The 25,408-nt window shown below is 54.3% G+C and overlaps 1 protein-coding gene across 2 annotated transcripts in view; it reads right to left on the bottom strand.

Annotated features, from left to right (window-relative positions):
• GDPD5 (glycerophosphodiester phosphodiesterase domain containing 5) overlaps positions 1-25,408 on the bottom strand; it is an 86,982-nt gene that overhangs the window by 33,175 nt on the left and 28,399 nt on the right. The window contains exons 2-3 of one of the 2 annotated variants that reach the window (XM_047072340.1): positions 20,396-20,479; positions 9,183-9,358 (exon numbers count right to left, since the gene is read on the bottom strand). In XM_047072340.1, the coding sequence (XP_046928296.1) occupies positions 9,183-9,299 (117 nt within the window). In that variant the 5' untranslated portion in view covers positions 9,300-9,358; positions 20,396-20,479. Of the gene's footprint in view, positions 1-9,182; positions 9,368-20,395; positions 20,480-25,408 lie in introns of those variants that run through there. The other variant, XM_047072341.1, reaches the window with a different exon arrangement.

Raw genomic sequence — 25,408 nt, 5'->3', positions numbered from 1 at the left:
CCTTCACAGAGTTGGGGCGAGGTGCCCCTAGGTGCTCCAGATGCTCCAACTCCTCTCGTCCTCCCCGCAGCTCTGCAAAGCAGGTGGTATAGTTGGAGGAAAGCAGAGGTCAGCCAGGGGAAGTGGCTTTGCCCAAGGCCACAAAGGGCAAATGTAATAGTGGAGCCAGAATTCACACCCAGGTCTGGGTGCCTTCAGCATCTCCAACTGTCCCAGAGCAACAGTGAGCAAGACATGTAATTGTCCTTGTCTGACCAAGGAGGAAATTGGCTCAGAGGGGCCAGGCCTGGCCCAAGGTCACACAGTGAGTCATAGGCAGTGCCAGGCCAGGAACCCTGGAATTTCAGACTTAGACAAGAGTTCAGAGATCATCTTGCCTCATCCTCTACAGATCCAATTCAGAGATGGAGAAACAGACCGAAAGAAGGGGAAGAGCCTGGAAGCAAGGACACAAGATTGATAGGTAGTAAATTAGTACAGAAAGGATACAGAATTCGACAGATGGAGTGGGGACATCTATTGGTAAAAAAATTATACCCCTACCTCACACCCCATACCAAAGCAAATCCCAGCACCTCCCCTCCACACCCTTGCCACCTCTCTCTTCCAGTCATCCTAGATATATGTGCTGTGCCCTGCACAGGGAGATGATTGAGGCCTGGATTCCCCTCTGAGCAACCCCCACAGGTGACTGAGAAGCCAGCAGGCAATTCCCATCCTACGGCCAGTTACGGGAGGAGAGATGGTCTGGAGGGCTTCCCGGAGGAGGGGATGCATGCAGCAAAGCTGGAAGGAATGGGCCTGCTGGGATGACAGGTTAGGGAGCCCGGACTGGGGCAGAGGGAGAGAGCAGAAGGTATAAAGGCACAGAGCTCAGCAGCTTTTGTTTGGGAGAACTGGCTTCCTTTGCTATGGGCATATAAAAGCTCTATGTAGGAGTATTAACCTTCATATGTGCTGTATATTTTTTCTTTTTTTAATTTTTTAATATTTACTTATTTTTGAGAGAGAGAGAGAAAGAAGACAGACAGAGCATGAGCAGGGGAGGGGCAGAGAGACACAGAATCCGAAGCAGGCTCCAGGCTCTGAGCTGTCAGCACAGAGCCTGACACAAGGCTTGAACTAATGAACTGTGAGATCATGACCTGAACTGAAGCTGGCTCAGCCTGGTGGCTGAGCCACCCACGCGCCCCTTTTTCTTTTTTTAAATGTCTTTTTTTTTCAGGCGGCAGTGGGTGGGGTGGTGGGCGGCGTGGGCAGAGAAAGAGGGAGACAGAGGATCCAAAGCAGGGTCCACACTGTCAGCACAGAGCCTGATGTGGGGCTTGAACTCATGAGCTGTGAGATCATGAGCTGAACCGAAGTCAGATGCTTAACCAACTGAGCCACCCAGGCGCTCCTATTGTGTATTTTTTCTTATTTCATCGTTTTACTTTAATTTGGTTTATTATGCTTTCTGCATAAAAATTTAAATTTTCATGTAGTCTAATCTACCCTTCTTTTCCTTTATAGGTTTTTGCCTTTGGAACCATGTTTAAGACAGGTAGCCCAAGAGTATATATTTGATTCACATTTTATAGTGGTAATTTCTTGGCTTTGCGGTTTACATTCAAACCTGTAATCCACCCAGCTCTCTATATTCATCTGTCTACCGCTCCACACGGATGTATATATACGTGCACGGATAGAGGTTGGAAAGCCATTTCTCTCAAGCGTTAAGATTAGAATTCCATCTACTTTACATCTTTCCAAGTTGTTTGAATTTTCTCAACAAATGTGCACTTCCTCAATAGAGAAAAGGAATTTAAAGATAGAAAAAAAATACATTTTAATCCATCTGGAACTTATTTTGGTTTGAGGTAAGAGGCAGAGATCTAATTTTATTTCCACCAAATGGATACTTCAGCTGTCTCTACACGGTTTGTGAAATCTGCCGTCATTTCCACGTTCGTTCACCACACAGAATATCCTCACATGCGTGTGCACTGCTTCTAGGCTTTCTAGTCTGCCCCACGGTAGCGCTTTCCCCGTGTGTGGGTGCTGCTGGGCACGGCTCCTTCCACAGGGCTGAGCCCTGCTCCCTGTGCCGTGGGGTCCCCACTCTGCTTTAAGGTCCTAGAGTCCAGTGGGGCACCTGGGTGGCTGAGTCGGTTGAGCGTCTGTCTGACTTGGGCTCAGGTCATGATTTCACAGTTTGTGGGTCTGAGTCCTGCGCTGGGCTCTGTGCTGACAGCTCGGAGCCTGGAGCCTGCTTTGGATTCTGTGTCTCCCTCTCTCTCTGCCCCTCCCCTGCTCACACTCTTGCTCTCTCTCTCTCAAAAATAAATAAACATTTAAAAAAAAAAAAGTTTGCAGAGTTCAGCTGTGCCCTCAGCACCACACAGCCCTGCAAAGACTGGAGAGCTTGAGGGGTGCCTACCCACAGAGGGCCAGTCTGCCCTCCTGCAGGCTGGATCTCGGGCACGCCAGCTCCTCCTCCACTCATCAGCCTGTTTTCACCCTTGCCACATGCCAAATGGGGGGACTGATGCACCGGAAAAAGTCTGGGAAATGTCAGCTGGGAAGGGTGTGGGGAGCTCTGGGAGGGGAGAGGCAGGCAGGCCCTGGCAGGATTACTTTGGCCCTGACCCAGGAGATTTGGGGGAGGGGGTGGCCCGGGGAGGTTTGAGATGTATTACAGCATTAGGGCCAAGCAGGGAAAGGGATTAGAGTCCCCACCCCCAGCCAGCTCCTGACAGCCTAAGAGGCTGGATTTATTTTTCTGGGCTACAGAGAGCTGGGCAATTAGGCCTCTGTCTGCCCTTGCTTCTGCTGGGGTGCACTCAGAGCGGCTCATTAGGCAGTAGAATTAAACCAAGCCCAGCCTGGAACACCCCGCCTCTCCCCACCCACCCTAGGGGTTGCATCAGCCCATGGGGAGACAGGAGCAGAGGAGCTGGGGGGGGGGAAGGGGGGCTCAGGAGGGATCATCCCAGGCCCTCAGAGGGCCCTGCCAAGGCCACAGGGTGGTGGGTGGCTGCACTGCTGATGCTCCATCTCCTGTCCCACCCAGGCTCCCTAAGCAGACACTCAAGGCAGTCACGGAGCGTTAGCTGCTTCCCAGGTAGGGCCAGGCACCCTCGGCACCATTCAAGGAGGAGCTAGGTGGAGTACAGGGGTTCCTGAAGGCCAGAGATGGCCTGGCTTTATTGCAGCGATAAATCCTCAGCTGTTTGTACCGCAACAAACCAGCGCTCTGCCAGACTCTCCTCTGTCTCTCATGGATGCAATAACATCATCTCCCGTTTTCTTATCGTCATGTCAGCCCTGCAAGGCTTAAAGGATAACATGGGGTCTTATCCCCATTCTAGGAGTGGGAAAACTGGGGATCAGAGGGCGCCCCTCTGACCTGCTGGGCCCCTTTCAGCCAAAGTGCTGGAGAAGGGAACAGCCACCCCTTTAAAAGTTTATAGGGAGAACACACTTTCCCCAGGGTTGGGACGGCGGTCTCTCTTGCACCACACGTGACGTGCATTGGTACCCGTTGTCTAACTGGACCCTTGCGGCGTGCATCTGAACCTCCATCTAACCCGTAAGCAAGCTGAGGCCCAGAGAAGGTCTGGCCTTGCCTGAGGGTCGCACACTAAGCCACGATGTAGACAGGGCAGAGTTCAGGCCACAGCTCCCTGGCAGGGAATACCCAAGCACTTCTGGCTGACTCCAATCACACCCTGGAGCCCAGGGCAAAGGCTGCTTCATCCAGGGAGCCCAGCTTGACTCCCAGTTGGGATCCACTCCCCTGTCAAGGCCCACTTGGTGGCGACAGGACAGGGATGTGGGGAACCAGCTGGGACACTCTCCACCCCTGGGCTCCTGCCCATCGGCAGAGCCCAATCTGGCTCCGAGCGTGGCCTGGGAGGTCCTGAGAAGTCAGCGTCGTCATCTGCCAACCACAGCTGGGGGCACCGGAAGACAGCATGCACCTGTCCATACGTGTATGCTGGCCCTCTCCAGACACCCAATATCTGAGAACTCGTCAGCGGTCCTGCCTCTCCAGGCCCAGTCAGCAGGGTGGCAGGCACAGCCCCTAACTGGCTTGCTCACCATTCTTCAGGCCCCTGCCTCAACCATCCTCCCAGCCTGGCCCAGGCCCCTCCTCCGAGGCCCAGGCTCCACTCTCACAACACTGAGTCCCTTGGGAAACACAGAAAGTCACAGTCCGAAGGGGCAGCCCAGGCCTGAGGTGCTGTGGGAGCCCGAGGGAGGGAGGCCTGATTCTCTTTTTGTTCAAGGGGGGGTAATTCTTAGAAGGGTAGGCGTTCGTGACGAGCCTTGAGACGTAAAGAGAGAAGGGACATTCCAAGTGAGGGGACAGCCTGAGCAAAAGCAGGATGCTATGAAGGGGTGAGGTTCTCCTGGGAGGGGCAAGGGGTGGGGGGTGGAGGTCTGATGAACATCCCCCAGCGGGGGTCTTCTTGTATGGCTGCAGGGGCTCCTGTCGTAGGAAGTAGGTCTTGGGGGAAGAGAGACTTAGCTGTCTGTGTCCCGCCTGCACTGTGCTCTTCCTGGACTCTATAGAGACCACTCTCCCCTCCCACTTGCCCCTGGACACAGCACCATTTCCATCCCTGGAATGGCCTCATCCGGCTAGGCTAGAAATCAGGGGATGGTGGGAGGCATCATAAAGGACTCCCTCAATCTCTTCCACAGCCAGTCTGTCGATTATACCTTCCAAGTGTCTCTAGAATCCCTCCCTTTGCACGGAACCGGCATACCCCTCCCTGGGGTATGCAAAGCGGCCTCCACCTCTCTCTCTCTCTAGTTCCCTGCTCTCCCCACCTCCACCCCAGGTCCCTCGGTGCATCCTCCACAATTTAACCAGACTGGTCCTCACAGAGCCTGAGTCTGACTGGGCTGCCTCCACCCAGGAGGGGGAACAGGCTCCCTGGCACAGCCTCAGGCCCAGGCCATGTGGCCACCACCTTCCCTCCTCACGCGGAGCCACACTGAGGCCAGATTGCTTTCGGTTCCCAAACACAAGAAACTCCAGTACACAAGGAAGCTCTGGTCCGCATGGCTCCCCGTGCCTTGAACACTTCCCCAGCCGGCGAGACAGGACTAACTCCCAGACATCAGGTCAGGCCAGCTCTCCTGCCTGGGGTTTTCCTGGGCCTCAGCAGGGATCATCCTGGGTGGCCTGGGTATGTTGGATCTTGTATGCTCCCCCACCAGCCTGGGAGCCCTTCAAGGGAGGGGGGAGCCGGGTCAGATACCCCTCCCTGACCCCAGGGCCCAGAGCAAGTATCGGGACGGACGGGTGTGTTGATTAAATAAGTAATTAGTGCATCCCAGACAAGACTGTGGGTGTGGAACAGTCTGGACTGGGGATGCAAGCAGGGGGCAATGCAGGCTGTGCCTTCAACCCCCGTGGCTTGAATAAACCACTCATTCTTCCTGGAGCCTCCTCTGTGAGACAGAGGGGCCAAACGAGCTTTTTAAAAAACAGCCCTCAAAAGGCAAATGTGCTATAGAAACACGAGAGAGGTGACAGTCGCTGTCTGTCTTGGGCTGGGAAGTTCCTTCAGGTGTCTGACCTATATGCCTCTTGCTACAGAGAAGCTGGTTTTGACACTATGCTGCCTCCCACAGACACACAGTCTTCAGGGGGCCCTGGGGGACAGCCTGAGAACTGTCTTCTGTCCTAGCAAGTCCTTAATTGGCAGCATTAGAGTAATGAGTCACAGACAACAACCAATTAATTATCCCCAGTTATAAAAAGCTTCACTTCCCCTTCCTAGCTGTCGAGTGAGCCGGCCTCCTGCTGCCAGGCTCCTCCACTCCCTAGGGGCTGGGGGCAGAATAGGTCATTTCACCTCACCGGTCCTCAGTTTCCTGCTTCCTTATTTGTCCAGTGTGTGTCCTGGGGGTGGGGGACAGTACGAGCAAAGGATCGGAGGAGGTGGGAATGCGTCAGGCTGGGGGGACAGGAAGGATAGGCTGGTGGGGCAGGAAGGAGGCTGCCAGCTGGGACCCAGAGAAGGGGGCTCCTCCCGGCTCCCCAGGATCCACTCCTGTACCGCAGGGCCAGCCCTTGATCCCAGAACCACGGAAGGCTCCAGGTCTTGCATTCAAGCCACTCCCATTCTTGCCCCGCACACTCCTGGTCTCACGATCTTCTTCCTCCTCCCCAGGCAACTTCCCAAGTGATCCTCCAGGCCCTGCTTTCTTCCCCTTCTTGCAAGTTCTCATTTAATCTCCTACTCCAACCATGCGTGCCCCCTGCCCTCCCCCCTTTATCTTCCTGAGGCTCCTGTTGCAAATCTATCGGGGACTCTCTCCAGTGTGATGTGTGATGCGGCTTTAAGCCTTGAGTTCTCCATCGGCATGATGGTTAACTGCCCCACAGGGGCGACCTAACAAATCAACAGGGCAATGCAGGTAAGCTCTGGGATCCCAGCATACAATAGGTATCCAATAAATGTTAACTGTTACTCTCATGCTTTATTTCCCAGGCTGAGCAAGATCATGAGTGAAATGCTTCTGCGACTCACCCCCAGTCTGTCACCCCATTTCACAGATGAGGACCAGAGAGGTCTGGCTTCACAGAAGAACTTGAGCCAGGGTTTGTCTGAGTTGGGAAAGGCCGGGGGAGGCTCCCCCAAGGGGACTTGAGCGGCGGCAGTACCTGGGCAGAGGGAGGGGCCCCCAAAGTCTGAGGGGAAGTTGGGGATGAGAAGAAGCACAGGCCCAAAGTTGGAGCCCCCACGCCTTTTGGAGGCCCTGACAGTGCTCTTTTCCCCCAACCTGTGCTTCCAGAGCTCACCCCAGGGCCTGTTCATTCAGCAAAACTTAGGGAGTTTGCTCCACCAGCTCTGACGCCATCACTATTCCCCTCACTGTGTCAGGCTAGAGGGCCCAGCCCCCCCGGGGACATCACAGGCCTCGCCCTCGGTCCTCACCCAGCCATCTAAGGAGGGACTGGGGAGAAAGAACAAGGGGGAAAGAGAGAAAAAGGGTGAGCAGGCTGAGGCTGGAACCCGGGGAAGTGGGCGGGGAAGCGGAATGAGGTGAGTGACAGGGAAGGGGGAGTCTCCGTGGTTCGTGGGTCGCCTGAGGTGAGCTCAGCCCTTCCTGTGGAGGCCCGGAGGCTCTGACACCCAGAGCTGTGGCAAAACCCTCTCCAGGCCAAGCTGGCTTGTGGCCCCTGCAGCCCCTACTGCCTTTGTGCCATACCTGGCACCCCAGATCTTGGCATCTGTGGAGCCGGCACCACTTGGGCTCTGAGTCAGTCCAGAACTGGCCTCAGCTCACCACTTCCTCCACCCCGGGGCCCCGTGCTGGTCACAGCCAAGCCCGGTCACTTCCTGACTCTGAAGCCTGGGATGGGCCTGCCCTGGGCGCACTGAGGGGTGTGGGATGTCCTGGGAGCCACGCCTTCCTCCAGCGGCTACTCTGACAGCCAAGGGGCTTGCCGCTGGGGAGCCCAGCCATCCTCCTCCCTCAGCTTCCGCTGTCTTCCCACCCGGAGCTGTTGGACCTACGCTGCCCGGGGCCAGCTCCCAACTCTGCCCCTCACTGGCATCCCTGGCTTCTGCTTCCCCATGTGAAATGGTGGCCGCGACATCTAGCTCGAGGGCTCGTTGGGAGGAACGAGTAGCCGTGTGTCAGCGCTCAGCACCGCTCCTGGCACAGACACCCAGATGCCAGCTGCCTGCCAAGCTGCTGCCTTTCCCGACACGGGGAGGCCCTGCTGCCTGCCCCGAGTCCCTGGGGAGAACGCAGCTCAGAGCAGATCACAGTGGAAAAGGAATTCTCAAGTCTTGACCCAACCCCTGTTCCATTTCACAGATGGAGAGGCCGAGGCCCTGGAGTCGGGAATGACTTAACGACTAGTCACAGCCAGCACTGTGCCCGTCCCTTGGTGCCATTAGTGCCACCGGCAGCTCCCTCAGTGGGGATGTTATTGCACAGGTGAGAAAGCCCAGAGTCAACCGGGTACAATTTTGTGCAATTTGGTACAACTGGGCGCTATTTGGACTTAAGCCTGCCTGACTTCTGATCTCATGGCCCACATCACTGTTGGGGAGATCCCACAAACACGTAAGAGGGAAAGGCTGTCCCAGGCAGGGCCGAGGGTAGACTGAGGCTGCCACCCCAGCACTGCAGGGACCTGCCCTGGGGCCTTGGGCAGGCCCCTCCCTCTTCCTTGCCTCAGCTTAGCATGTGGCCTCCTCTGGGCTGGGAGTGGCAATACATCAGGCCACGTGGCACCTGCTTCTTACCATTTGGGAGTCATGAACCCAGGCTCCTGACTCAGGCTAGTGCTCTGTCGGTCACCAGCACAGGCAGAGAAGGAGGTCAGGATGGTGGACAGGTTTCCCCATCCTCCCCATCCAGAGAGCCTGGTGATACTTGGCCTCTGACCTCAGCTGACCACCCACACCTTTGGCCTATTTCAAGGCTGGCTGAATTTGGAGGCTGGCTTCTTTGTTCCGACAAACAGGAGAGAGGAGGAAAGCTGTTTACCGGGCAGCAAACCTGTTAGATAAACTCCTTTGACCTCCCTCTCTTCCCTCCTGAAGGAGTTGGGTTCCTTCAGAGAAGAAACTAGATCCATGGGCTGACAGAGACCCAGGGACGGAAGCGTGGCTCGGCTCTGGGTTTGGCCTGGGGTGCCGGCCATTGAAGGAGGCTTTCTTTATCTGGCTGGGCACCTGCTGCCAGCTCTGACAGGCCTGTGGCTCAGGTGACAGAGTCCTGGTGCCAGGCCATGGCCCTGCCAGCTCCCAAGCTCCAGGAGGGCTTGGCACCACCTCCTCACCCTTCCCTCCAACCACTCACCTGCTTTCCGGCCTGTCTGGATCTGCCAGGAAGCTGAAAACTTCTGTTCACCTTGGGGTGAGCCCTTCCTCTTGGAGTGTCCCTCCTGGAGCGTCCCTCTCTGCCAAGACCTCAGGAGCAGCCCAGGTCCCGTGTGTCAGAGGAGAGCTCACCAGCCTCATCTGTGACAGGGTGGCCTACTTCCTTTCCCACCTGGCCATGTAGATTTAGGAGTGACCACGGGCCCATTTTATAGAAGGAGACACTGAAACCCAGAGGGGCATTGACCTGTCCAGAGCCACACAGCAGAGTGATGGAGCTGAGACGCTTCCCCCAGGCCCTGGGGCTCCCTAGTCCTCTGACCCCATCCCAGCCCGGCTCACCGGTGTGGTGTCATCGTGGGATCTCTGGTAGCGCTTCCAGCGGCAGCCGTAGATGCCCGTGAGGCAGGAGAGGCACAGCTGTGGCTCATAGTACTGCAGGGGCTGGTGTCTCACCATGCTCTTGCGTGCGGCCCTGGCGCCCGGCCCTCAGGCACCCATGAGGCCCCTGGCCGGTCCTGCAGGAGGAAGCACAGGGGCATGAGGCAGGGGAGGTGCAGGCAGCCAGCCCCAGGCCCAGCAGAAGGTGCCAGTCCCACACAGGGCCCCGCGGTAAGGCCCACACCCTTGCCGGCTCCCCGGCAGTCTCCTGCCCCTCACCCCCGAACCGATCCCTCCCAGCCACACCTGCTCTGTCCCTGCTGCTGCTTCCTGTGCCGGGACTGCTTTTCCCTTAGAGCTCCACGGGGCTCCCTCCTCCCCTCCTCTCCTCAGGTCTTTGCTCAAATGTTCTCTTTTCAACCAGACTTTCCCAGGCCACCTCCTGTCAAACTGCAACCCCTTCCCATCCTCCCTCAGCCGTTCTCAGCTTTATTTTCTCAATCGTGTCCCCCAACGTATTTTATTTGAAATACAGCAGGCACTGGGTGAACACTCTGCCCCTCAGGTGGCAGGGCCTACGTCCCAAACCCATTTGATAACCGGACAAGCTGAGGCTCGGAGAAAGGACGGGACGGTGCCTGGCGTGCAGTCTGACACCCGGCTGCGGTCAAGCTGGGAAGCTGCTCGGGTGCCCCCAAAGTGTTCGCTCCTTTGGGCTCAGGGGGCTGCCCGCTCAGGGAGTTCTGCCCGTGGTCGGTGGAACAATGAACGGTGGCCCGTGGGTCGAGTTGCTGCCATCAGGGCAACTGCCCGACCCTGCCTGGCGCCCAGGAGACACCTGTGGGGGGGTTCGGCCTCTTGGGGCCAGCAAGGGCCAAATGTGGTCAAGTGGCCGCCGGCCTGGGCCCCTCACATGCCCTGATGTCAAACATCATCTGATCCTTATCACCACTGTCACTATCATCCCATTGACCGACGAGGGGCCTGGGGCCCAGAGCAGCCAAATAATTTACCCAAGGAGTCAGGATGCAACCCCCCCATCTGTGGGACTCTAGAAACTCGAAGCCACATGTTATGTGTCAGGTCCTATCCTAGGTCCTGGAGACAATGTGAACAGGACAGGCACACCGATGCCCTCAGGGCCCCCGTAGGACCTGTGAGAGGCAAAGTCAGTCACTTATTCTGCATTAACTCTTATAGCAGCCCTATGAGATCAAACTCACAAGCCAAAAATTTCACCCTTTATTCTTAAAAAAATTTTTTCAACGTTTATTTATTTTTGGGAGACAGAGTGTGCAAGCAGGGGAGGGGCAGAGAGAGGGGGCAGGGAGAGAACCCCAAGCAGGCTCCATACTCAGTGTGGAGCCTGATGCAGGGCTCAATCTCATGAACCACGAGAGATCATGACCTGAGCTGAAATCAAGAGTTGGATGCTTAACCGACTGAGCCACCCAGGCACGCCTCCATGTTTAACCTTTGAAAATGGCCCAAAGCTGCTTTGCAAGAACAACAAAGCAGCCGCAGCATTTGACATTTCCCACGTATTATCATTATCACCCCCATTCTACAGATGAGAAATCTGAAGCACAGAAAGGTTTAGCCATTTGCCAAAGGTCACACAGCAGAGCCAGTCAGTCTGGCTCCAAGGGGCCTTGCTCTAGGCCCAGGGTTGGCAAATTGTAACTCATGTAACTCAATCCAACCAGCCACCTATTTTTATATAACCCACAAGCTAAGAATGGTTTTTCTATATTTTCACAGTTTGGGGGAACAAATGAAAACAAGAATATGTTGTGACACATGAAAATTATACGAGACTCAGATTTCCGTGTCCATAAATAAAGTTTTATTGGATGCAGCCTCAATCATTTGCTTATGTATTGTCTATGGCTTCCGTAACTATAACTGCAGAGGTGGGTGATTGTAAGAGAGACTGAATGGCCAACAAAGACTAGAATACATACTGCCCAGCCCTTTTACGGGGGCAGTTTGCTGACCTCAACCCCTGGGCCGGCTATAATGGCTCAGGAGCTGGTATTTTGGAGAGAGTAAGGGGGACCTGTGGGCACTTAACATTGTGCATGGTGGCAGGGGGAGGGGGAGCGGCGGGGGGAGGGGGAGCGGCGGGGCATGCTTCCTGGAGGCAGCACTGAGCTGAGGCCTAAGTGCCCAGGGGCTGCTCCAGAGGGGCGGTCGGTCTGGGCTTCGGGCCTACCCTACCCCTGCTCCCCTGCCCCACCCGACCAAATGCTAACCTCAGCACAAGGATTACAGCCTCTGGTCTGTTAGGAGGGGGGAGATGCATTAGGGCCTTGCTGGGAATATTGACTGACCAGGAGCCTCCTAATTGCTGGGAATTGTCTGGCGTAGCCTCTGTGCCCGTGGCTCCCCGGGGAGGTATGCGGAATAGGATGCAGCTGCTGAGGGCTCTCTGAGCCAAGCTGAGCCCAGGGCTTAGGGAACAGTGTGCAGTGGGGTGCTGTTGTAGTCTGGTGACTTAGGTCCTGTGGGGTTGTGGAGCGGCAGGGGCAGTTGGGGCAGAAGGCTCTCAGCTGTACTTCATTCCACTCTAGAAGGAGCGTACAAATGTATTCCCACATTCGCAGCCTTCCAGAGGGGGTAGAAGGCCAGATCTTACCCCAAGAGTAGGCCCTCTGCTGGTCAGATCCATCACATCTGTCCTCACCTTTGCTCTGTGGCTGGGGCCTCTAGGGTTCTTCCCTGAGCCTTGGTTTCTGAATCTGTAAAATGGGGTAACAGCCTTTGCCTTGACACCCATAGGAGACCAGACTGGGGGGCGGGTGCCGAGAGGGCACATCACTGCAGTGACTGAGGTATAGCAGGTGGGCGTTCTGTGAACAGGAGCGCACGCCCAGGTCCCCCTGCTCTCACAAGCCTTTCCCAGGACTCCTGGAGCCTGGGACTGAGTCCCACATGTCCTCTGCCCTCCCCCACCCCCCACCCCCCACCCCCCAACTGAGCATTACAAGGCACCAGGAATGGAAATTGCATTTCAAATCAGGAAAGCAGAACCCCCTGCCCTAGGGCCTCAGCCCAGGGCTCAGCTGATTGTGGCTCTTGGAATCATCTCCCCCCTTCCCCCTGCGTGATGAATTTTCACACCATTCATAACTATAGGGGCATCTTGGGGAGGCAAACCTCTTCTCTCTCTTCTGCATATTCTCCTGGGGCCTTTTGTCCCTTCCCACGGCTTCAGTTACTAGGTGTGGCAAAGCCCACCTGGTGGCTGTCTCCTGATCGAGACAGCCAGAAGTAACTGCCTGTCCCCGGGCGAGTCACCCAGGCCCTGCAGACCCAGCACAGGCCACACTGACCTCTTCAACCTGCTTTTTTTTTTTTTAATTTTTTAAATGTTTATTTATTTTGAGAGAGAGAGAGAGAGGGGCAGAGAGAGGGAGACACAGAATCCGAAGCAGGCTCCAGGCTCCGAGCTGTCAGCACAGAGCCCGACATGGGGCCCGAGCCTGTGAAACGCGAGATCCCGACCTGAGCTGCAGCCCAATGCCCAACTAACTGAGCCACCCAGGCACCCCAAGGCTTTTTATTTTTTTTATTTTTTAATGTTTATTTATTTTTGAGAGAGAGAGACAGAGTGTGAGTGGGGGAGGGCAGAGAGAGAGGGAGACCCAGAATGTGAAGCAGGCTCCAGGCTCTGAGTTGTCAGCACAGAGCCCGATGCAGGGCTCAAACTCACGGTCCGTGAGATCATGACCTGAGCCAAAGTCGGATGCTTAACCAACTGAGCCACCCAGGCACCCCGCCTCCCTCCCTCCCCACCCCCCCCAACCTGCTTCTAACATCCCTCATAGCCTCTTCTCACCATCCCCTTGGCCTGGCTCAGGTCTCATCTCTTCCCTAGGTAGGAAATCCTCTGGCCTCCCTCCGGGGATCACACCCCACCAACCCAAGCCCTCACCTGTGGCCAGAGCAAGCTCTTGAACAAATGGTTTCTGATTTTTCCAGCCTTATCCTCCAGAACTTGCTGTCCCTTCAGCTGACTAATACCTACCCATCCTTCAAGTCTCAGCTCAGACATTATCTCCTCCAGGGAGCCTCCCCTGAGATCCAGGTTGGTTAGAGGGTTTCCCAGCTTCCCATAGCCCTCAGTCTTCCCCAGACATCTTGCATGAGCACCATTGATGGGCCTGTCTCCCCCATGGGATGGCTTGAATTATTCCCACATCCCCAGGGACCAGCCATAAAAGGAGGAGGCACTGAGGGCTTCCCGGAAGGTACTTCTGAGGAGGCCCAGAAGTCTTGCTAACAGAGACGTGCTGCTCAGACACTGAGCACTCAAGCAGGCTCCCAGAAACCAGACTCTCCCCAGCCTCCCCTGCCACTTCCTTTTCCCACCAGGGCTAATGGTATTACTTAGGATGGATCGATTTCTCCAAGCCACCTCCAGGACTGCCGGTATCAGCCAAGTTCCCAAGAAATCCCTAGCAGGGAGCTCCTCCTGGCCCTGGGATAAGAGAAAGCCCTCGCTTCTGAGCCTGATGTTCAAGGGCGCCCCTCGGTCCAAAGTTCTGTTTTCTGCCTGAATTCCTGGCCCTGCCCTGAACTTTCATAGCCTCCTGTTTTACACAGGGGAGGGCCTTCAAGGGGTCAGACCCGGGATGGAGTGAGCACCTGCTACAGAGCAGGATATTGGCACTATTAGGGTCCTCTCCCATCCTGACATCCTGGGCACGGACCTGACCCTCCTTCCTGCTTCTACCTCACACGACCATCCTCACCGCCCTGTACGGTGCTGGCTGTAGCCCCCCAAGCCTGTTCTCTTTCCTGAGAGTGGAAAGAATTTCAGGCCAGATGTCAGTGCCCAGGTTCCAGCCCGGTCTTCAACGGACTTGCCGTGTAACCTTGGACAGGTCACTAGCTCTCTCTGAGCCTTACTGTAACCACCCGAGAAACGGGGACTAGATGGAGTGACACAAAAAAGTACCCAAGGCTGCAAAAAAAGGAATCAAACATAGATACATGTTACAACATGAATAAATCTCGAAAACATGATGCAAAGTGAAAGAAGCCAGTTATTACAGAAAGTGACAGGGATTGTACCAAAGTAGAGCTCGACAGCCTTCTTTTACAGTCTAGAAATATTGGCCCCAGGGTGAACAGATGAACAAACCGTGATCCACCCAGACAATGGAAGAGTACTCAGTGATAGAGCGACATGTGCCATCAAGCCACACGAGCACCCGAAGAGACCTTCAAAAGCCTATCGTTAAGTGACGGAAGCCTGAAAAGGCTCCAGACTATATGATTCCAGCTCTGTGACATGCTGGTAAAGATAAAACCATGGGAGTGGTAGAGAGATCAGCGGGTGTCAGGGGTGGGGGGCAGGAGAAGAGCAGAAGATTTCTAGGGCAATGAAACTGTTCTATAGGACACCACAGTGACGGACACATGTCACCATACCTTTGTCAAACCCCACAGAACGCACCACACCAAGAGCGAGCCCTAGCGTAACTATGACTTTAGGTAACACCGTGTCAACATTGTCTCCCGCGGTAACACATGCGCCACCCTAATATAGGATGGTGACAATAAGGGCCACTGTGAGGTGGGGAGGGAGAGTATGGTAGCAGCTCTCTTTCCTTTGGATCGATTTTTCTGTAAACTTAGATACCTCCAAAAAAAGAAAAAAGCCTAGGGGCACCTGGGTGGTTCAGTTAGTTAAGCATCAGACCCTTGATTTTGGCTCAGGTCACGATCTCACAGTTCACGAGTTCAAGCCGCACGTCCAGCTCCATGCTGACAGTGGGGAGCCTGCTTGGGATTCTCTCTCTCTCCTCTCTCTCTGCCCTTCCCCTGCGTGCATGTGCTCGCTCTCACGTGCACTCGCTATCTCTCTCTGTCTCTCAAAATAAACAAACTTAAAAAAAAAAACCCAAAAGTATATTCATTAAATAGATATGGATTCAACTTCGATATCTCTATCAATGGATTGATCAACAGACAGATAGGCAGGCTGGAGAGATTAAGTGATTCACCCAAGACCAAACAGCTGACTGGGGAGAAGGGAGGATTTGAACCCAGGACTGCTGAGTCCTTCCATGGCACCAGCCCCAGAGGGAAGGTCTGCCCACATTCCTGCTGCCTTCCATGGCTGTACCGGCCACAACGCCTGTGTCACTGCAAAATGCATATCAAAGGGCCAAGCCCAATTATTTGGTTGGCACTCGGGGAGCAGGGGCATGAACAGCACCAAGAACCCAGGGGGAGGGAAAAGGAAACCCCTGACAAGTGTAGGGCTGGAGGAGGAGGAGACCTGACCTTCTCCAGGAGCCTGCCAGGGCCCCAGGGAGGGAGGCAGAGCACGGGTGTGGACAAGGAGAAGTCCCCACTTCTTGTTGGCCATGGCTGGCTTCACGGTCCTCAACCCCAGCTCAGCCTTGGGTGACCTCCGTAAGCCTCTGGCCTCAGCTTTCCTATCTGTATCATGGGATACATGCCACCAGATGGTCCTCAAGGGCCTTTCTGGCACACCCCCCAAAACCTTTTAACCACCTGTTCTGTCTTCATCACCAGGAGGAAAGCAGAGATGGGGCTGCACAGGGAGGAGGGAAGGACAAGCCCCACAGTCCTCGCCCAGTCTGAGGGGAAGAACCCCTTCCCTTCCCAGGACTAATGCTGGGAGCCCTGAGCCTGCCCCTGCCTAGAACAGTCAAGATGAGGTTGAGAGCTGCAGGAAGGCTTGAGACAAGGTTAGAGGCCTAGTCATCCTGAGCCCCAGGCCAGGGCTCTGCCCCTGCCCAGGTGCCTTCACCATCTTTGACAGAGACCAAGGTACAGCAATGACCCCAACATTCCCTTGGAGTAAAACCCAAGGCATAAAAGGCACAGGGCTATGAGGACTCCTCCCCATAGTGCTCAGGAAACATGGCCTTGAAGGTAGACCAGGACCTCCCTGGGGTTCCTCCTCACTGCCTTGTCATCCCCTGCTTCCAGTGCAGGTGTGCCCATGAAACAGACTTAGCTCTGGGCCCCTCTGCCTATCTTCAAGGCCTGGAAAACTCCTCTTGGTCTCAACTCAGCAGCCCCTCTGGGAAACTTTCCCTGCCTGGGTCAGGGTCTCTTCTGGGTCCCATAACTCCTGTGCCTCCATGGTTCCCAGCACGGATCACTGAAGGCTGGCTTCTTGGAGAGGGTGGATCTAAGCGGAATTCAGAAATAAGGAAGGATTTGTGGCACAAAGTGGGGGAAGCAGGGGCTCTAGGTAGGGGACAGCACAAGGAAAGCCTGGTGACAGGGAGGCATGAGCAGGGCCTCTCTCAGAGCTGAGGGCACCCCCAGGTCCCAGCCAGCAGGTGAAGCCCATGTGGGTTCCATGATGGTGAGGCTGTTGCCAAAAGGAGACTCCTCATCCTCTGGGAGCCCAGGAACAGCAGGGCACCTCCAGGAAGCTCACCAAACAAGCAAACCCAAACCCACGAGACAAATCCTTGGCCCCAGGGCTGGGGCTGGCAGTGGGGGGACAGGGCTGATAATGCGATCAGCCAATCCCAGACCCTACCCCACTGCCCTGAGGCACAGCTTTCTGCAGTTGGCTTCTGAGGAGTGCTCCCACAGTTACCACCTTCCCGTCCCTGAGCCTCGTCAGATGGCTAGAATGGAGAGATCTGGCTGCCACCATCTCACTGTGTGGCCTTGGGCAAGTCAGTCCACTTCTGTGGGCCTCACGGAAAGCTCTAGATTTAACGAAACCAACAGAGAAGGTAGCCAGATGTAGGGAAGGAAGGAAGTCTGTCAAGGAGGCAGCTGCCAGTGGGGAGAGGCTGGGAGAGGTGCCAGGAGGGAGGCCTCGGAGGTGAAAAGACGAGGCAGGCCAGCGGCCCCAGTCCCCCGTCATGCCTGCTGGTTCTTTGGGGAACAGCTGCTCAGTGGCCAAGGCCGGGGCTCTGCAGGAGCCCTCAAAAGATCAATCAGGCCATAATTAGGGTCGTTATTAATCTCTTTCCACAATGGTGCCAGGCAGCCTATTTATCCAACACTTCCGTGCCAGGAGACCTCTGATTTCCCTTCCCCTCTGAGCAGGCCAAGCTTGACTATATTCCAGGCAGACTTGCTCCCAACCCTGCCGGTGGCTTCCCTAGTTCTTCCGCCCCTTTTGCCCCCTGCCCACCCCCCCCCCCCCCTGCAGAAAGTTCTCCCTGCTCCTCCCTTGGGAAGGGATGGCTTCCTTGGAACGGTGGCCTCTGGGAGGACTTATTCCCTACCTAAAGCTCTTAAGGTCACTCAGTGAATGTTTAAGCCTCTGCTCAGTACCAGGCACTGCTGGGAGCCAAGCAGGATTCACAGAGAATCGGACACGAACCTTCCTTTCAAGGAGACAACCACACTGCAGCAACAGCAGCTGGGATTACGGCCACGTGCAGTGTTTTCTAGTGCCCAGGAGCCTCCATGCATATCGGCTCATGGAAGCATCTGGCTGATTCCAGAGGTAAGTACCAGATCCCCGTTTTATGGGTGAGGAGGGGAGGCTAGCAGAGGTCAGGATAGGTCTCCTGAGCTGCACCTGCCGTTGAGGCCCTAGGGGGACAGACCTGCATGTCTGAGGTATGTCTGGGGCTACAGGCTGGACAGGAGCCAGGAATGGACCCTGCCCAGGGGACCTGGCTTCTCTTGGCCTAGGAAGGACCTCTCTTTCCCCAGTCAGGGGTATGAGCGTGGGCTGAGTAGTCACCAAGAGTGTGACCTTGCCTTGCCTGGGATACAGAGCTTAACATCTCAAAACTCAAAATCTCTCGTTACAGACTCTCTAAACCGGGGTCTCAGAATCACCTCACTCAAGACTCCTATGGTCAAGGAGTCCTGGCGCAATCCAACAGGGATCTAAGAACTATCCTTGGATTTCAGGCTATCCAAGTCCTCAATGTCGCGGCACCAGGGAAGATCTGCAGTCATTCCATCCGGCCTCCCTTCCCATGCAGAAATCCCCTGTACAGTTAGTTCCTAGGGGTGGTTCCCCAGCGGGGTGGCCTGTGTAGGCTTGCATCCCGCCCCCCCCCCCCACACAGCCCCCTCCCTCCCTGGAGGGCTGAGTGCTTCCGTCTTTAAGCTGCCGGGACCCCTATCACCCCCCTCCCCCACTGGCACTGACAGGTTCTCCCTGGAGCAGGCAGAGTGAGCAAATATTCTCAGGGTTTCTGGCAGGGCCTCAAGGGTCAGCCTGGGGGCCTGGTGGGGTTGGCTTTCACTATTCTCTCACCTCGGTTGACACCCCAGCCTCCCAGGAGCCCAGTGATTCAGTCACAGGGACCGGGCTGGCTTTTTCCGATGCCTCTCCCTGGGTCCCCGGGAAGGAGGAGCCACCCGAAAAGGAGGAAAAGGAGAAAGCTGAGTCTGGCAGAGACTTGCACTGAGCAAACTCGTCCCTGCCCGGTTTTTACCCCCGGAGGGAACAGAGAGCAATGATTTATTTTATTTATTTATGTAAAATAGCAGAGTTATCATACAAACAGGCTTCCCAAGCAGGCCCTTGGGGATGGGAAGAAAAGCAAGGCCTACCATTTAAGGAATCTTTCTCTTGCTTCCCTCCCCTTACACCTACCTGTCTAGCCTCACCTCCCCCTGCCCCTCCTCACACCATTCTGCTCCAAGCACACCACATTATCCGGCCTCCCCACCTCCACGCCTTTGCTCATGCTGGGCCCTCTGCCAGGAAAGCTCTCCCCACCACCCCAATTCAAATCCTATCCACCTTAACAAATGGACCCTGTGCAAAGCCTGGTCTGATCCGCCCCCCCCCCCCCCCAGAAGCCCACTGCCTCCTCTCTTTGTGTTCCCGTCATCTGGCAGAGCTCTCGAGACATGATCACAGGCCTCTGTGCCCGGTAATTATCTGCTTCCGTAGCTGCCTTGCCCACCAGACTGAGAGCTTCCCCAGGCAGAGATTTTTAATCCGTTTGGCCAAGTTTTTCTGAAGACCCTGCACCAGGCGACGGGGACACAAGATACCCCAGGCCCCATCCCTGCTAGAGGAGTCACTTTGCAGGGGACCTGTGCCTCTGCACTGGGCCTGGCACCAAGCAGGCACCTGTTTATTTGTGAGTCAGAAAAGCTGCTTACACGTGCAGTGGAAGGAAAGGAGATCACAGCCTTTTAAACCATGCGACTGCAGAGCCACTTCCGAGCCCGATCCCAGTTCTGCTCCTGAATAATAATTAGCCTTTCCCAATTTACAGAAAAAAAAGTTACTATAAAAAAAGTCTCCATTAAGCATTTTCTCCCACAATTTTTGCTTAACCCCTTGATATCTGTTTGCACATATCTGTTCCGGGTCTAGTATAAGGTGACCTCAGAATTAGCACAGAATACTGATTTCCTCACTGTCCCTTCATCTCTCTTCACTGTGGTGTCCTGTGAAAAACAGAAGCCCCTCTACTTCTAGGCACGTCTGAGAACTTGGGGCCTAACCTTTTCTTCCCTCCTCTCAGATTTCTTGGTCTCCATCCGGTAACCAAAGAAAACTGGATTTACTAGAATGCTGAGGAAGAAAGTCACAGGAATTTGCTGGCCTGGCACACCTTGAAGGTTCATGCCAATTCCGTGATTCAAGACCTCTAATTCCACCATTTGCTCTTCATTCCTTTGGCTGAAGCATCACCTTCGCCAGGATTATCTTTGAAAATACAGATCTCCTCTGGGAATAGGAGCTCTTTAAACCCCCGAATTGGATGTCAAGGAAACTTCGTTTAATACATGGTTCTAGAGGCAGTAAATCACAGGGATTGAGAATGTGCAATGAGAGTCAGTCTGCCTGGGTTTGAAACCCAGTTCTACCACCTACTAATTGGTAGGATACCACTATACTTCAGTCTCCTTATCCATAAAGCGGGGATAATAGCACCCACCTCATGGGCTATTGAGGGGATTAAATGAGCTAATACATGTCAGGTGCTTAGACAAGTATCCAGTACACTGGAATAAGTTGTCTAAGAATACCCCAGTTCTTTACTCGCCCATCAAATGGGACAACAATCCCTGTCCCCCTTGATTGGCTTTTTTGTTCTTTGGTTTTTGTAAATTGCAAGGTGCTGTCTCCCTAGGAGAGGTAGATACTGTTTTAGAAGCCAGAGCACTGCTCTCTGTGGCTTGTCCCTACCTCCTTTCTCCCCCCACCCCCCACCCTTTCTTTCTCTTTTCTTTACCTGGAAGAAGGTAGCAGCGGCTGTGAGCAGGGCTCTTGAGGATGTCCTGTCCACAGAGGTGGTGTTGTCACTTCCTTGGGACAGCTGAGGGGACAAGGGGACAAACCCAGTCAGATCACTCATCGGTCCACCCTACCTTCTCCTCTCCCACCCGACCCTTAGCCAGTCCCCATGCCGTGCCCACCCCATGCTGGGTGTGGGGCCCAGGGATGGGTCACACCTTGTCCCTGCCCAGGGAAGCTGCTAAGCCGGCGGGTGGTCCAGCTATGGGCCACCAGACACCCCACAAGCAATCCTACCTCCACACATGCTGCCCACAGACCAGCCCCAACCCCAAACACAGGACAACCAGTACCCTGAACCACTCTTGCCCGCTCCAGAACCCACGTACATGCAATCCAAGTTCCAGCCACTCTGGGGAGAAATTGGGGCTGCGTGTGGCTCCTGGGGGAGCAGAGGCCCTTTCGTGCTGCCCAGAGACCTGCTCCTCTGGAGGTAGCCGCCAAACCAGCTGCTCTTCTAATGCAGCCGATGGGGGAGGGCGGTGGGCTGGAGGCGGGATCTGGGGCACCGCAATTATGTGGCTAACTTCTGACTCATGTACTGGCTCCCCTACCACCAGCTCCTACAGCCGGCAGGGCAGCCCTCCTGCCCGGGAACTGGGAGGAGAGTTGGTTCCGACAGGCCTTGGAGAGAAACGGAGAAGGGACACAGCTCTGGGGCAGCACTGCGGGCTTGCAAGGGATGCTGCCGCGTTGCCCACCAGGGCAGAGCGAGGCTGGCAGGGCCGGGAGCTGGCCTGGCCTTCCCAGAGAGTTGTAGACAGAGCCAGGGCTGGGACCCGGGCCCCTTGGTGCCCTGCAGCCCCAGGACAGGGGCGGCTCAAGCCCATGCCAACATGAGAACTCTCCAACCCGATCAGGCCCTGGAGCCACACCCCAGCAAGAAACACACAGCCAAGCTCGGCCTCAGACCGGAGGGGGACAGAACTGGACTCAGAGACAGCTTAGAGAGGACATCCGGCTACTGAGAGACCCCCGGGGCACCCTAACCCTGCCTCCCTCTACCTGCAGTCCCCAGGTTTCTCACCATGCTCTAAACGCACTGCACTTCACAGTTTACAAAACATACTTATCTCCTTCGCCTCCCATTCATTATGACCCTAAGTGATGGGTGGAATATAAACACTCTCAATAGAAACATTCTCAAACTTCAGTGTGCAAACAAATCACCTGGAGACCCTGTTAAAACAGTCCGACACAGTAGGTCTACAAGGGGGCCTGAGATCCTTCATTTCTGACCAGCTCCCAGGTGATGCTGGGGCTCAGGTCCAAGGACCACAGTTTGAGTAGCAAGCACATAGTGGTTAACAGCATGGGCACTGGGGTCAAACTGTCCACATCAGAATCTTGGTTCTTACTGTGTAACCTCGGGCAAGTTACTTAACCTCTCTGTGCCTCAATCTCCGTATTATAAAATAGTTACAATGACAGCAATAATAGTAAACCTGACTCACAGGGTTGATGTGGGGATTAAATTACATAAAATGCTTGAAAGTGATTATTATTTCGAAATTTAAAATGAAGGCTCTGAGACGTGGGCGCAGCCAGCAAGGTAGCAGAGCCAGAATTCAACCCCAAATCTCTTCACATAAATCCTGAGATACCAAGATACCACAAAAGGTCACAGCCAGCGAGCCCTCCCCCAGGCATGGATATCGAGGCCCAGAGAAGGATAGGGAGTGACAAGTTCATGAGAAAGTTGGTGTCAGAAATTCAAGTTCATGACTCCCGGCCTCATGTTCTTTCCACTTAACTGTCCTTCTGCACTGAAGAGAAAGTGTCGCAAATTCTCCCTGAGGGCCCCGTCCCCGTCTCTGCTTCAGCGGCTACATAGGCAGTGGCTACCCTGGAAGCCAGATGTGGGAAGGGCGGGATGTGGAGGCTGCCCCCTTGCCCACCGTGGCCCGGGTTCAGGTCCCCCTGCTCCCTCAGAGTCCTGCCCACCAGGCCGGGTGAGAACCGTCTGACATCCTCCTTCCTTTTCCATCTCCTACCTCTAATCTGTGGCACTGCTTGGTCTCAGGGTCACCCAGCTGGGGTCGCAGGCAGAAGGTGACGTGGCCTGGGCCTATCTCCACCCCCACGCTGGCTTCCCAGCACGAGACCAGTGGGAGCCTGTGAGTCACTTGAAGGAAGTGTTTGGCCCCAAACAGGAAGTGGCTCTTCAAGCTGAAAAGGGCCCCGAGGCAGGTGGCTGGGTGGCAGAGCCCCAAAAGCCGATTGGGATACAGTAATACCTATTCAGATTTTACCTGAAACTCAAACGTGGCGTCCATCCTCTACTGTGAAACCTGCCAGGGGCTTTCCTGCTGTGTGACCTTAGGTACACCAGTGCACTTCTCTGAGCCTTGATTCCCTCGTCTGTAGGATCTGGGGCTGCATCACAAGACTGCCTATGGCCTGGCATTCCACAATGAAATGAAGGGTTGGAGGAAGTGAATACAGGTTTTAAATAAATGAATAAACGCACACACGAGTGAAATGAATGAGTGAACGCAGACACAGAGGTTTAGACACCAGCCATGGCACAAGGTCCATCATTTATCTCTCGTTAAACTGTATGATAGAGATCTCACTGATGAGATCTCATCCCATCCCCTGAATCACCCTTAGGCGTAGGGCAGAAAGGCCACTGCCCTGAGCCCCACACATCACAGACACATGCTCACAAACGAACGTAGTAGAGAACATACAGGAGCCCCCACCACAGGACATCCATGGGACCCGGGAGCCTCATCCGCTCCCCTAACACCACTCAGGTTCCGCTGAAACCCTTCTCCATTTCTTGGCGTGAAGAACAAAAGATGATTCTGTCCAGATAAAGGTCTGTGGGTTGCGTTGTTGCGGATGAGGGAGGGGGACACTAGGAGTGGTGGTGGAGGAGGGGACTAAGTAGCAGGAAACATTCCAGAGGCAAATTAAACTTGTCAAATCCTTTCAGACAGCGACTAGCCATAGCTTCTTGCATAACAAAGTGTCTTTCCCAGTAATGCTGAGCAACATTTTCTTTTTATTTGGCTTTTCTCCCTGTTCCAATCTGTGGTTCTAAAAGTACCCATGAATTAGTGCGGTATCCACAATAAATACACAAGGCAGCTGAAGAACATCTTTCAGCATCTAAGAATTCATATTACTCAAATTAATGTAACATGAAGTGTGATGCTAATCCTTCACATTGGCAACCACATGGACACCTGGGACCGTGAATAGGTTCACAGTTACAAATGTTCAAAAATGTGGATATTTCATCTCTAAATAATTTTACTTTAAAATCTGATATTCGTTGATTACAACGTATATAGTTTTTAAAAAAATTTTTTTTATTAACATCTATTTATTTTTTGAGAGTCAGAGAGAGACAGAGCATGAGCAGGGGAGGTGCAGAGAGAGGGAGACACAGAATCGGAATCAGGCTCCAGGCTCCGAGCTGTCAGCACAGAGCCCGACACGGGGCTTGAACCCACGAACCGTGAGATCACGACCCGAGCCGAAGTCAGTCGCCCAACCGACTGAGCCACCCAGGCGCCTCACAATGTATATAGTTTTAATATCCATAGATAATTTCAAGGAATGAAAACAAGTTTTGAGGATGTAAGTTCTCCTTTCTTTACATTTACTTTAATTTACGTTTTTGGGGGCGCCTGGGTGGCGCAGTCGGTTAGGCGTCCGACTTCAGCTCAGGTCACCATTTCGCGGTCCGTGAGTTCGAGCCCCGCGTCAGGCTCTGGGCTGATGGCTCAGAGCCTGGAGCCTGTTTCCGATTCTGTGTCTCCCTCTCTCTCTGCCCCTCCCCCGTTCATGCTCTGTCTCTCTCTGTCCCAAAAATAAATAAACGTTAAAAAAAATTTACGTTTTTGATGGAAATATATTCTATACACTTGAAATATAATCGCATTTTATTTTCGATCCTTCAGATGATTACCGTCAATATCCAATTTTTAAATGATGTGAAAATCTTGATTACAACAATACAACTACAGTGATCTTGTAAAAATGAAGACAATATATTTTACAAAATAAGTAGCAATGCATCCGAACATCACCAACAAAGCCCCCGGATGTGTACTAATAACTACATTCAGTCTCCTTTGCTATTCAGTCACTCTCAGTTGTATAAAACCTTTATGTGTATATTTCAATTTGTATTATGAAGATATATCTGTCAAGATGAGAAAATCAAATTATTTCATTGAGCAGTTTCTGAGTTGTGGTATCACCTTCAAATATCTGACAAAGTATATGGGCCTCCATTTGCATGTTTTCCCCCCGGGCCCAGCAAACTCTGCCCTGGTCACTTCACCTGAGCATCTGCTGGGCTGCCAGCCAGCCCTGTCTTCCCTGGAGTCTGCCTTTTAGAAAGCACTGTACCCATGAAAGGTCCTCATGCTTGGATGTGGGCCTTATTTCTAGAGCCGACTGGGGTTCCTTCAAGGACAGTGACCGTGACCTGACTAGCATCTCCCTCAGACCTGCTGCTCCTTAAAGCCCCTTACCTTCCAGCACCATCTGTGAAGGGACCTGGCCCAGGGGGCCTAGAAGTGTCTGGCAGCCCCCTGGCCATCAGGCTGAGCGGATGGACCCAGTGACCTCTGGTCCCCACAACTGGTTTTCTCCTTTGCACCCCTTCTCAGTCCACCTCTACCCATGCTCCCCTTCGGCCCACTTACTCCGCGCCTACTGGTCACACTGATCCCCTTGGACTAAAGCCACCAGAATGCACGCTCCTGAGAAACCTCCACATTCCCGGCCCACCACCCTTCCTAGCATCTTTCACAGAGCGCTTCCAGAGAGCAGGAGCCAGGTTCCGGAGGGGGACAGGGTAGGGGACACTAGGAGACTAAGCCAGGAGACCTGGGCTCTGAGCCTGGCTTGGCCACTGGCCGGCAGGTCAGCCTCCTCTCTAGGCTCAGGTCTTCGTTCCTCAAATGGGTTATAGCCACCAGCCCAGATT

The sequence above is a fragment of the Lynx rufus genome, unplaced genomic scaffold (assembly GCF_022079265.1).
Source record: "Lynx rufus isolate CCGP_SWC_20201006 ecotype Redwood Valley unplaced genomic scaffold, mLynRuf1.p SCAF_9, whole genome shotgun sequence".
NCBI lineage: Eukaryota > Metazoa > Chordata > Mammalia > Carnivora > Felidae > Lynx > Lynx rufus.
This window is presented reverse-complemented; position numbering and strand designations above follow the sequence as displayed.